The following is a 14,472-nucleotide window of genomic DNA, read 5'->3' as shown; positions in this document are numbered from 1 at the left end:
TTCTTATGTCATATATATATAGAGAGAGATATTGTCACTCTGGATGTAGTTCAGCTCCTCATGTGTAAATGAACAAATGAAAAAGCATTTGGTAAGTACTTACTGTGTGCAAGTCACTGTGAGGAGCCCTGGGAATACCGATAGAGAAGACAGCCTCTGATTCTGAAGACTGACATTCTAATGGGAGGAGAAGATTTTAACTGCAGGTCTGCTGAGACGGTCCCGTGCTCCTAGGAGATGGGAAAGCATCATCCTGAATGCCATTTCCACCCATCAACACTTAGGCATCTCTGCCGTCTAACTGTTGGAGAGCACCAGGGACTTTGGTGGCAGGAGCTACTTTTTTGGTGGCAGGAGAGTTCTTTTTTGGGTGCTCACGAGCTATCGCTGTGGAACAACCACAGAAACAGTGGCTGGGCTCTATTTTCTGGCTCATGTTTCCAGACTGCAAGGGCTAATCTTAAAGCAGAGCTGATGGTCTTGGGCATGACGTTACTCCTGGGTCTCTGGGGCACTTGATCAGCTTTTGGTGGTGAGGAAGTTGGGTGTCTTCTCCACAGGGATGATTGCCAGGGTCTGGACCGAAAGTAGGATCACTGCTATTCCCAGAGTTCTTGGGTTCAAAGTGCTGGACAATCTGGTGATGGGATGGCTCAATAAGCCTGAGGTCCAATCTGGCCTCAGATACTTACTCGCTGTGTCACCCTGGGTGAGTCACTTAATCTCTGTCTGCCTCAGATTCTTCAACTGTAAAATGGGGATAACATCCCCTCCCTCTCAGGGTTATGGGGATAAAATGACCTATTTGTAAAGCACTTATATTTATAGACATTAACCTTTCTCTCCCCCGTTCTCCAGTGGGGTCTGAGGAGAGACTGGCCCATTCCCTGAAGGTATTTATATTTATTTCTTCCATGGTACCTGCTTGCCTTCCCCATAGGTGGCAGCAGTGTATTATTTTGTTGGCCATTAAGTTAATTTTTGTCCGATGGTTGTAAAACTTTGATTCTTAGCATTAGATTCTTGTCCTCTTTTTCCATCACTGCACCACTCTACCTGTGGAAGCAGAGGTTGCTTCAAATGGAGGGCCTTTTAGTATTTTTCACCATAACTCATCCTTTGGTGGCAAATTTGATGTAGATGAGCTGATCTGTATTTAGTTAACCTGATCCTGAGATTGCAGGTCCAGCCTGTTTGTACTCAGAGCATTTGCAGCATATTAGAAGCTGCTCCAGCGAGTGCTTTGCTGGATGAGCTTGCAAGAACCAAGGGTTTCTTCCATGCTCAGGTGAGTAGGCTATATTTCTTCCCCTGTTAACAGTGATAACCATTAAGTATGGTGACACACACCTGCCATTCCCTACTGTTGCAGAGGCTGAGGCTGGTAGATTGCTTGAGCTCGAGTGCTGAATTTCAGTGGTTTAAAGCCCATTTGACAGATGCACTAAGTCCTTCACCAATATGGTGAGCCCTTGCAAGATGGAAACAGAGTAGGTCAAAACTCCTTTAGCTGTCATTGGTAGGATTGGCCCATGAGTGACCACTGCACTTTCAGTCTAGAAAGGATAAGGAGACCCAGCCTCAAAAAATACCGAAAGCAAACATTGATAACCAAGAGTCAGAACTGGTTTAATTTCAGAATAATGATGAAGAAAATAAACTCCTAGTAATCTGTTATAGAATCAGCATAGGATAATAAGCTACATACTTCCCCCTTTCACTTTCCCTCCTTTATTTCTTATGAGTTTATCCTTGTTTAACTTCCCCCTCTTCAATATGCTTACTAAACACTGAGGCCTAGAATACATAAGGAAAGTTTTGCTCTGGCAACATCCCACCAACATTCCAATTGGGCACTAGAGGGTCTAGTGGAGATGGTGCCATGGGGAGTCCTCCCCAACCTTTGAGCCAGTGTTATCTTTGTTCCTTTCTTCTTTGTCTGGTCACTGCACCTTCATCCTCAACCCCTTTTTGAATGAATCCATGGACTCCTCTCTACTCTGGGTCCATTCCCTCTTTCTCAGTGGTTGTAATCTGGCCCCTTCCAGCCTCCACCGTCTGTCTACATGAGATAGATGTGGCTTCTTACACAACTGGAATAACCCAGAGTCACCAGGTATAATCCTTTCGGTGAATATAGAGGAACATAAGATCTTCCCACATGCTCAAGTCTGCAGCCCGCTAGATTAGCCTTCATAAAGCCATACTGAGATCATGCTCTTCATTCCTCTAGGTGAAAACCTTCAGGGGCTTCCCTAACAAATAAAGTTGAGTCTCATATTGACATTCAAACTCTCTGGATTCTGGTCCCACCTAGATTTCCACTTTTATCTCCTACTACTCACTTTTGTCATGTCAAACTGGTCTACAGGTATCCCTTCCACATCTCTGGGAGTTAGGAGTCTGGTACCCTTGCAATCTGCAAAATCCATATATTACTCAAGAAGCAGAGATCACTACAAGATATCATGTGAAAGATTACTATAAACATGCTTGGAATCCCTAAACCAGTGCCTAGAACCACAGTTCTTTTATGTCAAATTTAATTTAAAGGGAAGAAAATTGTGCAGCTCTTCATTTATATTATTAAACAGTAAAATACATACATACTCTACAGGTAGTGTACATAACAGTATATACATTTTATACATTTTTGAGTGACAGAACTTTTGATATCTCTACATTTTTGATAGCTCTAAAGTTCAGTGTCATCCACTGGCTTTCACGTTCCTTTTGCAAATTTTAACTTGCTTATTTTCACTTTTAAAAAAGAAACTGTATATATTTTTGGCATTAAAGATAAAATATGTCAATATTATATAAAACTATATGTATATTTGTGCATTTCTGAGTTTCTAAACTTTCTCTGTGTCATATGTGGCTTTGGCAGAACTCCTCCAAAAATTCCTATTTAATTTCTTATGCCAACCTACACTATATCAAAACCTCAATGGAGAAAGTTGCAATGTGGAAGGGATACCTGCACTTCTGTTTTATTATTTTCATAGGCTATTTTTCATAATTATTTATGTTTTATTATGGTTTAAAAGAGGCACTATGACTAGTACCTCTGTTATATGAGCTTGCCAAGCCCTTTTCAAGACAGCTTTTCTCCTTTGCTGACCACCTGGCTCCCACTTCTCACCTGTGGCTCCAAGAAGCCTCACCTTGGTAAACTGTCTTGGCAGGCAGGCTAAACCAGGCTGAGGGTAACCAACAAGCCTCAAAACTTTTGGTGAATTAGGCAGTGTCTACTCGAGGCATGTGAAGATTTCCCCTGGCAGAAGGGATGGATCAGAATGATTTGTTCCAACAGCCATAAAGGTGGCAGAAGCAGGCACTGTGGAGTGCTTAGAGATGGATTAGACGTTGAAGAAGCCAAGACCATCCACTGCATCTTGAGCTATCACCAGTCATCTTGACTTTTGTCTTCCACTGGACTTTGATGACTTTGCAAGAGAGAATAAGGCTAATGACTTTGTGCATCTCTGCTTCACTTTAATTTATTTCGGAGTCAGAAAACATTATCCCATGAAGTTATATGTGTGTATGTATACACACATATATGTATGTGTATATGTATTATAGACTTTAAATATTTTTATTTTTAAAATATTTTCCATGTTTACACATTTTGTTTTCTTTCCCTCCTCCCATCCCAGATCCAATAAGCATTTCCACTAGGTTATGCCAGTGTTCCACTTTCTGTGTATAATGTTATCTTGGTTCTGCTCATTTCACTCTGCATCAGTTCCTGGAGGTCTTTCCAGTTCTTCTAGACTTTCAATGTACTCTATAGTATATCTTTTTCTACATAGTATTATTATCGAGTTTAATTTCTGTTTTCTGAACCCTCACCTTCTCATTTCTGCACAGTAGCCTTTCCTTCTATCTTGATCCACTGATAGCTTGCCCAACCTTTAAGACCTACTTTTGCACAAGACCATCCCTTGATTATCTCAATAAGAAAAGTTCTCTTCTGAATTCTTATAGGACTTTTCCTCCATTATAGAATACTGCCTTGAATGATAATTTCCTTGTTTGTGTTGTACCATCCCTCCTGGATTGTAGATTCCTTGGGGCCTCAGACTAGGTTTTAGATATCATAACATCATCATAATAAAATAGCACTGTTTAGCACTCTTGTATCCAGCAGGTGCTTACCATATATTGCCTAATCCACCAAATCCTAAATCTCTAATAAAACTAGCTATCAAAGTGGCTTAAATCCTCATATATTGATACTTAATCATACTTGTGTTTTCCTTTAATAGATATTTTGGATTTTTTGTTTTATTTTTTCCATTATAATAGATTTTAAAGGCTATTTGTGTTCTTCACTTTTCAAGTTCATGGGAACATAAATCTAGAGCTAAAAGGGACCTTAGCTATCATTCAGCCCGAAATCCCCTTTTTACAGCCCAGGCTTGCTTTAAATCTCACAAATCATGTGGGTGACAAAGTCAAGATTCTAATCTCACCTGACCCTGAATTAAGACCTGAGTCAAACCCGGGAGTGGTTTTATGTGATCATTTGGAAGACCCTTGATCCCAGAAATTTTTTTTACTTGCATTGTGTACCTCATTCTTCTAGAAAGAAAATGTGCTCAGCAATGTTTCCTTTGCCTCACCAGTCTGTATCAGTGTTTTCCCCTCTCTTCTGAAATTCAAAGCCTGATCACATCTATATGGAGAAAGTGCTTATCAAAATAAACACTAATTTTTAAAAAAACTTCTTACCTTCCATCTTAGAATTGATACTAAATATCATTTCCAAGGCAGAAGAGTGGTAAAAGCTAGGCAGTTGAAGTTAAGTGCCTTACCCAAGGTCACACAGCTAGGAAATGTCTGAGGTCAGATTTGAACCCAAGACCTCTTGTTTCTAAGACTGGCTTTCTATCCAGTGAGCCACCTAGCAGCTCCCACTTTGTCAATTTTAAGGCTGCCCTCAGATATATAGAAAGGAGCTAAAGTAGTTGCCTAACAAAGATGTTACCATTCAGGGCAGAATAATATGCATTTGAAAGAGTAAATGCTGTCTCTTTCTTCACTCTCTTACCTTTATCTCAGACTCATCTCTCTTGTCATTTTCTCTTTTTCTCTTTTTCTACCTTCTTCTCCTCTCTAACCTCTCCATCCTTTCTTCCCTCCCTGACCTCATCCCTTCCTTCTCTTCTCTTTCCTCTTCCTCCTTTCTCTTCTCTATCTTTCTGTCTCTCTCTATCTCTCCTTCCTTCCTCTCTTTCTCCCACTCCCATCCCACCCCACCCCCCATCTGTTGCCATGTTCATTTGCTTTCCCTAGAATATTCTTTGAATGGAGCCGACTAAGTGAATGCATGTGATATAGAGTACTTCTTGGCTGAATTCATGCTGACCTTCTAAGTGACACCTGTTAGAGGAGTTGTCTATTTTTATCCTCTTGTTCTCTTATCTCTTCTCTCTCTAAATGTGCTGAACATTTTTCCTGATGGGGAGAGTTATGAATTTTCAGGTCCAGCCTGGAGGAGCATCTTCCTAGCTTTTCTGAAGTCTGGCAGTCCTGGAGCTTAGAAACTGAGCTCCTTTGCCCTATTTTAGTTCACAAGATTTGTGACATGCTGGATTCTTCTTTAACTTTTTTGATAAAAGGCTGTTGGAATTTGAGACTCTTCTTCATTGATTTGAAATAAGCAGGGAAAATTCAGATGATGTAGTTGTAGAGAATTTTGATGTAGTCTGGTAAAGGACTGTTGTCATTCTGTAATTTTTCCTCTTTATTTATAATGTGCCCATTTTTTCTTATTATGCTGTCAGAAATGAACCCCAAAGTTGCAGTGATAGTGATTGGTCAATCCTAGTGATACATGAGATATCATTTTCTTTCTCTTATTTCCATGATGATTCTCCTAAGGTATACATACATGCCATAAAGGATATATCAGTAAATTGCAGTACAGAAGGCTTAGTCTCAAAGCTCACCTTAGATACTTGCTAGCTGTGTGACCCTGGGAAAGTCTATTTTATTCATCTTTCTACACCTCAGTTTCCCTATTTGTAAATCAAGATAATAATAGCACCTATCTCTTGGGATTGTTGTGAAGATTAAAGAACTCAAAATATCCAAAGGATTTTGTAAATCACTAGACAGGCAATTTGTTCAGGACCTACCATGTGCCAGACAAGGTCAAGAAAATAAAATAATCCTTGCCATCAGTGAGCTTATATTCTATAGTGGGAGATAAGTACAGCCTATCAGCACTTTAAAGCATGTTATATATGGTAGCTATTACTGAGGGCAGCTAGATGGAGCAATAGAATTAAAGGCCTCAAGACAGGAAGACTTGTTTTTCTGAGTTCAAATGTGGCCACAGGCACTTACTACCTGTGTGACTCTGGGCAGGGCACTTAACCCTGTTTGCCTCAGTTTCCTCATCTGTAAAATGAGCTAGAGAAGGAAATGGCAAACCACTCCAGTAGCCAAGAAAGCCAAATGCCAGGAAAACCCCAAATGAGATCACAAAGAGTCTGAAATGACTGAACATCATTACCATCATCACCACCATTATTATTATTATATAGTAGATAATATGCTTTCACATGCATATGCAAACAGTAGGCAGGCTTTAAGCATTCATATGCCTATATCCACTTCTACTATTAAAATTTTTGCTAGCTAGCATGATGATAGAAGAGAATGAGAATGGCAGATGCTGAGGCTTAGGAGTTCTGAGTTGCACTGGTCTAAGTTGATCGGATGCCCATAAAAGCCTGGCACTAAAGTGGCAAGCCTGTAGAAGAAGCAGGAGGGCCATAGAGTTGCCTAAGGAGAGGCAAACGAGACCATGTTGGAAACAGAGCAAATCAAAGTTTCCATCCCAAGTAGAAGTGGGATTGGGTCCAGGAATAGCTAGTGTACTTCTATTCTGTGTGAGACTGAAAGACTCAAACTAATGATGAATAAAAATAAAATTGTTATTAAAATCTGTTTTTGAAGGATGGCATTGCCTCTGTTTCTTCGTATTGGCTCTCCCTAGAAGGGATCCTTATACTAGAGAGATAAAAGGAAGATATTTAGAGATAGGGAAAAAGATGAGGAAACCCAAGAGTCGTCAGAAATAATGGCTAAGGTGTTCATTTCCAACATATCATCTGGGAGGATAGAAATACAATTCTGATATGTGTTCACACGCCTCCCTCTTTCCATGTAAAAGGTAGCCCTAATAGATATTTGTGGGATTTCTGTCACGTCCTTCATTCAATTAAACATAAAATTTATTACCTGTTCTCTATTAGGCACTGAGAATAGAAAGATGGTAAAACATCACATCCTTGTGATAAGAGAGCTTCCCTCTATCCAACTAAGCAGACTATGAAGTAGAATATGATAGGGGAAAAGAAGAGATTAAGATGGGGGTGGCCAGGTATAGCTCAGTGGATTGAGAACCAGGCCTGGAGATGGGAGGTTCTAGGTTCAAATCTGACCTTAGACACTTCCAAGCTGTGTGATCCTGGGCAAGTCACTTAACCCCCATTGCCTAGCTCTTACTGTTCTACCTTGGAACCAGTAAACAGTATGGATTCTAAGAGGGAAAGTAAGGATAAAAAACAAAGAAATTAAAATAAAGTACTCTAGACCAGTGGTGATTAACTCAAATAGCAACAAAGCCACCAAACCATGATTTCTGAAGGCTGCAGATGTTGATTTAGAAAGCACATATTAACATGATCTTTGTTCTTTGTATTTTCATTTATTTTGTTAAATATTGCCTGATTACATTTTATTTAACCTGGTTGGTAGCGCTCAAGAGTGTTATAGACTACAATGCGATGGCCAAGTATTTGATACCTCTTTTAAGTCACTTTCAGCTGATTGGGTACCTGAGTTGGAATTTCAGTGAAGGAAAGGATCAGCCATGAGAGTAATTGGTTCTAAGGCTGAACATAGACCCTCATGAAGTAATGGAGATAGGACAAGCACGATTTCAGGAAAAAAGTGAATTTGGTTAGAATATTGCAGTAAGGGAAATGATGTGAAATAAGGTAGTTTGGAGTCAGATTCCTGGAGATTTTAAAAGGCCAGGCTAAAGGGTTGATATTTTATTCTGTAGTTAGTAGGAAACTACTGGATGTTGTTGAGCAGAGGAGTGATTCAGTCTGACATGGGCATTCGAATGTGAGTTGGGTAGCTGGTCAAAAGATAGACTGGAAAAGGAATAGACTAGAAGCAGGAAGACTAGAGGCAAACTGAAGAGGATCCGAGCATTCTCAAACTTGTGCCTTGAGAGGAAAGGAGAAAAGGAAGTGAATCCTTTGTGGTGATTTTTTTCTCTTAGCATACTGTTGTTTTTTGTTAGCACGGTTTTATTAATGGTAGTAGAGAATCTTACAGTGGATTTATAGAGGCAAATGTTAAATTGCATCCGAGTTACATAAAACAACAGATGGGCTGACTCAACCTCTTAGCTTTTCTTCCCACGAAGTTCTCATGAACCAGTTCCTTAGCAAACATGTTTTCAGTCATTCTTCAGCTAACTAGAAATTCAGCGAAGGAGGATGTGAGGCTCAGCACCGAGAAATGTCAAGATTAATCCGATTAAAAAAAAAAGCGTAAGTGACTTGCAACCGAGTCATGAAGTTTGACCCTTATGTGTAATTAGGGCCAAATTATTACTAATTGCTTCATTCAGAAATGGTTATTTTTAATCGAATCTGTTGTTTATTTTTGGTATACTTAGAAGAGGCAGATTTCCTTATGACAAATAGCTTAGATTATATGCCTAACGTATAATATCACATCCAAAGATGGTGGGTTTTTTCCTGAGATGACTGACAAATTCCTTTTTTTTTTTAATGCTACAGGTTTTTAGACTTCTAGCATGTACTAGCTTTGTGTCTGTGAGTAAGTCAGTGAACCCTTCAGTGTCCCATGCAATTCTCCAGGGTTGTAAGAGTTAGTTACTGAATAATATGGAAGTATGTTTTGCATGGCAGTACATGTATAACCCAGAGTGAATTGTTTGGCAGTTCTGGGAGGGGGTTAGGGAAGAAGGGAGGGAGGCAATTTGGATCATATAACTTCAGGAAACTTATGTGGAAATTTGTTGTCAGAAAAATTAAAATTATAATAAAATAAGACTTAGTTATGTTGGAGAGTTGGTGATCTTCAGTGGTGGAGGGAGTGTCTATATTTGGAACTCCAGATCTCTCTCTTAACTCTTTCATCCATAATATTAATTTAAAGGAAATCCACCCAGAGTCACAGACACGTACACACTTTTTTTTGGATATTGATATGATTATGATTCTGTCCTCACTTTGGTACCACCCACCCTGTGGTCCTGGCTTTTGCTGTTTCCTTCTAAGCCAGAAACTAAATGAGAGAATGAGCTATTAACATATTGCAGCAAAACAAGGGGGCTCGATTAATTCTGACGTTTGAAAGTTATAACAACATACACCACTATAGAATCATTAAAGTTAAGCTCATTTAGATCCAAGAGTGTTAGTAATAGCCTATTTATATGTGCTGCCTTTTGGTTTTGGGGTTTTTTTCTTTGCAACTTTATTTTTCATTGTGTTTTTGCCTGATTGCATACAGAAAAAAATTTTAAGAATTGTTTTCTGACATTTTACAATCTGAATTCTCTCCTCCCTCCTTCTTCCCTGTGTGTCAAGTAATCTGATGTAGACTGTATGGGGGCTATCATGCAATACAGATTTCCATAAAGGTCATTTTATGAAAGAAGGCACATCGCACAGAAACTCATAAAGGAAATAAAATGAAAAATGGAATGCTTCGACCTGCCTTCAGATTCTCATCAGTTCCTTCTACAGCAGTGGCTAGCCTTTTACATCACGGGTCTTTTGGAGTGGTCTTGGATCTTTGCATCGTTGATAATAGTTAAATCGTTCCATGTACTGCCCTTTTGGATCATGAATTAATTTTTTTTCTATATAAACAGATAACAGAAAAGATATGTGAGAAAAGCAAGAGACCAAATAGTATGATAATAGCGTGTATGACCTCATCAAAGCAGAAGTCTGAGGATGCAGAATTTAGGAAGGTGGTATGACAGGGATACCAGGAAAGAGAGAATCCTTGAAGGCGGCCAAGTCAGAGATCCATAGTGGAATACACGTAAAACACATCCACTTTTTACTCATGGTGCCAAAAGAACTCCAAATGGGATCATAACAGACACAACTGAAAAATGAATAAACAATGACAACCAAAAGTTACTTTAAAGATGGAGTCCTAATAACATGTAACATCTCTAAAATGGGAAATAGGAGATAATTCCCCACCTCTAAGAACCTTGATTATTTGTGTAAAGATAGAATTATGTGCACTTAGTGACAACTTGGGCAGAGTGGAAAGATACCTGGACTTGGAGCCAAGAAGCCCTGGGTTCAAATGCTGTCAAGATACTGTTTAGTTGGCTCCATGGATTGGGTGGCAGGCATAGAGGGGGAGGTTCTGCATTCAAATCTGGCCTCAGCCACTTCTTAACGGTGTGACCCAAGACAAGTCACTTCACCCCAATCAGCTAGCCCTAACCACTCTTCTGCCTTGGAATCAATACTAAGTGTTGATTCTAAAATGAAAAAGAAGAGTTGTTTTTTTTTAATACTATTTGACTTTGTGACTGGACAACAGTGTCTCAGCCCCAGTTTCTCCATATGTTAAATTGTGATAATAATACCTCCAGTTCTTGTTGTGAAGATTAAATCAGATACTGTATGTGAAGTGTTTTGCAAAACTTAAACATGTAAAGTTGGTTATGATGATGATGATGCTACATTCTTATAAATCTAGGTTGATTTCTAGGCTTTGGAACGGACATATCAAAAATGCTTATAAAGACACGGGTCTAAAAGCCAGCCACATAGTATTTATTATGGTATGTGAAACTTTATATCAGACTCATTGGAAGATAATAGGAAAGAAAATCCCTCTTTTCAGATATCAGATACTTCAGTGAATGCTCTGACTTTTGAAACATCTGAAAAAGTCGTCGTTGGCATTAGCATGGATCAGTTGGGAAATACTGGTAAAGCATTAAAACATCGCCAAGTAATCCTGAAATGTTTACAAGGCTTACAGCTATTTGGGGTTTGTACTATTTACTTTGTGGTAGGCCAGCACTGATTTTTTTGCTTTCAGAACTTGTAATCTTTCTATCTGTGGTGGAGATTTCTTCCAGAATTAATTCCCTTAAAAGCAATAGAGTGAAAGTAAGAGTGGAATCAGGGAGGTACCATGTGCTTTGATTTCTTCATTAAGAGTCTCACACTCTTTCATCTCCTAACTTCTTATTCTTTGACTCATTTAGGAAATGACATTTTCACAAGATGCAAAACAGAAGTGATTTAGAGACGAGCCAATATCAGTCAGACAGTAAGCATTTATGAATAAGCACCTACTGTGTGCTAGGCATTGGTCTTAAGTGCTGGGGATACCAAGAAAGGCAAAAGACAGTCTCTGCCCTGGAGAAAATCGCATGCCAACAACAATGTACAAGCAAACCATAGAGAGGAGAAATTGGGGAATAATCTCAGAGAGAAGACGCTAGAATGAAGGGGGACTGGGAAAGGCTTCCAATAGAAGGTAAGAATTTTAGCTGGGACTCAGAAGAAACTAGAGAAACCAGGATGTAGTAATAAGGAGATGGATCATTCCAGGCATGAATGGTAGCCAGTAAAAATACCTGACATTGGGAGATAGAGGGTCTGAGCAAGTGTTCTTGCTTTTTAAAAAAAAAGTTTGACTTTATCCTAAAAGACTACAGACAAATCTCTTAAGTGCAAGGTCTGTTCCCCAAGCATCTGATTTCATATCTGGCATAAGCGAGATGCAATTCTTTGGTTTAGTCATTACTCACATGATAATGCCACTCAGAACATGTGTGACCTTTTGTTATTTTTGAACCATCTGACACCTGTGATAATTAAACATTGATGTTAATAGATTGTTTTCTTCAACACCCAAACAGAACAGCATTTTTCAGATGTCGTACTGAGTGAGGAATTCCTCAATCTGGGCATAGAACAAGTATGCAGTTTAATATCCAGTGACAAGCTCACCATTGCCTCAGAAGAAAAGGTAAGTGATGCCTTCCTGGCCCCCTGCCCTCCCCTCTCCCCACCATATCCTTCTAGGTTCTCTGGCCAATACCTTTGCCTTTTTTTCCCAGAATCCTCACTCTCCCTCACTTCACATAGCCTGTCAGTTGCTATATTCTGCAGTTTTAGCTTTCACAACATCTCTTGAATCTGATCTCTTCTTTCTTCTAAAAAAACTCCCACTTTAGTGTAGACTGTCATCACAGCTCATCTGGATTATAGGAGTAACCTCTTAATCAGTCCTCCTGCCTCAGTCTCTCTTTATTATAGCCCATCCAGCACAACTTCTGCCAAAGCATTTACCCTACGTGTAGATCTGACCACGTGGCTCCCCTATTTGACCAACTCTAAGGCCTCCTAGGGCAGCTTAGGTGGATATAGTAGCCCAGAATCAGGAGCACTCCTCTTCCTGAATTCAAATCTGGCCTCAGACACTTTCTAGCTGTGTAACCTCTGCCAAGTCACTTAACTCTGTTTGCCTCAGTTTCCTCATCTGTCATAGGAACTGGAGAAGGAAATGGCAGACCACTTTAGTATCTTTGCTGAGAAAACCTCAAATGGGGTCACAAAGAATTGAATATGAGTGAAAGGAATAAACAATAACAATGCTTCCTGTGACTCTAGAATCAAATAAAAACTCTTCTTTTTTCTTAGAAAGCCCTTCATCCTCTGTCTACCACCTCTCTCATTGGGTCATCATTGGTATTCCCCAAGCCTGAGAAGATTAGATCATATTCTTGGTAGAATTCTGTCATCATTCTTCATGTATAAACTAATTAGAGAAAATGGAGTCTCAAGGTTCATAAAATCCTGAATTTGGTGGATATCATTTAATGGGTAAACTCTAGCTATTTGTTTGATGTAATCTGGAGTATTTCACCCCAGCCAACGTTGTAGAGTGAATAGATGGCTGGCCTTGAAGCCAAGAAGTCCTGAGGTCAAGTCCTGCTTCAGACACATTCTGGCTCTGAGACCAAGTCACTTAGATTTTACATTTAAAACTTTAAACATATTGAATATTCTAGACAGCCATCTGAGACTATAAGCCCACCTCAGTCAGAGAGCAGTCGATCACCCGGTACTGTGCTAAACTGGGGGAAAAAAGAAAACTAAAAGCAAGGTCTACCCTCAAAGAGGTCCCATTCTAATGGGAGAGGAGACAACACTCAAAATAACTATGTACATATAGTGGGAAACGTCTCAGGGGGAAGGCACCAGGCAGTGGGGAGGAGGTGATCACCAGCAAGAGCCTTCTGCAGAAAGTAGGATTCGACTGGAAAGCGAGGATATGTCCTTCAGTTGGGGAATGGCTGAACAAATTGTGGTGTCTGATGGTGATGGAATACTATTGTGCTCAAAGGAATAATGAGCTGGAGGAATTCCATGTGAACTGGAATGACCTCCAGGAACTGATACAGAGTGAAAGGAGCAGAACCAGGAGAACATTGTACACAGAGACTGATATACTGTGGCACAATCAAATGTAATGGACTCCTCTACTAAAAGCAATGCAATGACCAGGACAATTCTGAGGGACTTATGAGAAAGAACGCTCTCCACATTCAGAGGAAGAACTGTGGGAGTGGAAACAACTGCTTGAACACATAGGTTAATGCGGATATGATTTGGGATGTAGACTCTAAACGACCACCCCAGTGCAACTGTCAATAATATGGAAATAGGGACTTCCGGTTAAGATGGCGGCAGTGTAAGGAGCAGCTGCTCGATCTCTCCTGACCGAACCACACAGAACCCCTCAAGGGGAAATAAAAACGAGTCCAGAGGAACGAAGGAACCCCACAACAGGGCGCAGCATTGAAGGTATGCAGAATCGGGGCATTTCCACACTTTAAAGGGGTGAAACAGTTCACACTAAAACACGAGAGGAAGAAGCCCCTCCCCCACCCCCCACACCGCACAAGCGGGTAAACAGGACTGGGGCAACCAGAAAATCACTGGCAGCCCCTGAGCCCGTACCTGTGCGCTGCAAGACGAGGGACCCCAGGTGGCTGGGACTCTCCCTGAGCGCCCACGTGGGTGAAGGCACCACCTCCAGCCGGGACAAAGGCCCCTAAAACGCGGCCTTTCCCAAGCACTGAAGGCATCGCCTCAGGTGCGAATAAAGATCTCCAGCCCACAGACTTTCACTACCTTCTGCAGGGGTGAAAGCAAGCCCTAAGAGCAGCAGCACAGGCAAAGGCAGTGCCCTAGGCTTGAATAACGATCTCCAGCCCAGGCTTGGACCTCCAGTGAGGACCCGGTGCAGACCTGAGCGTGGCTGTGGAAGCAGCCCCAAAGACTGCTGAAGGAACCTCGGGCAGAGGGGCAGACCGGGAACTACCAGGAGGCCTGACCCCGAGGACAAGGA

The 14,472-nt window shown here is 40.6% G+C and overlaps 1 protein-coding gene across 1 annotated transcript in view; it reads left to right on the top strand.

Moving 5' to 3' along the window:
• The window catches only part of KLHL2 (kelch like family member 2), a 109,119-nt gene that overhangs the window by 62,168 nt on the left and 32,479 nt on the right, over nucleotides 1-14,472 (top strand). Inside the window, exon 5 of the mRNA XM_044681683.1 lies at nucleotides 11,975-12,102. Within this exon, the coding sequence (XP_044537618.1) occupies nucleotides 11,975-12,102 (128 nt within the window). The remainder of the gene's footprint in view (nucleotides 1-11,974; nucleotides 12,103-14,472) is intronic.

The sequence above is a fragment of the Gracilinanus agilis genome, chromosome 6 (genome assembly GCF_016433145.1).
Source record: "Gracilinanus agilis isolate LMUSP501 chromosome 6, AgileGrace, whole genome shotgun sequence".
NCBI lineage: Eukaryota > Metazoa > Chordata > Mammalia > Didelphimorphia > Didelphidae > Gracilinanus > Gracilinanus agilis.
Note: the sequence above shows the minus strand (reverse complement) of the source record. Positions and strands in the feature narration are given on the sequence as shown.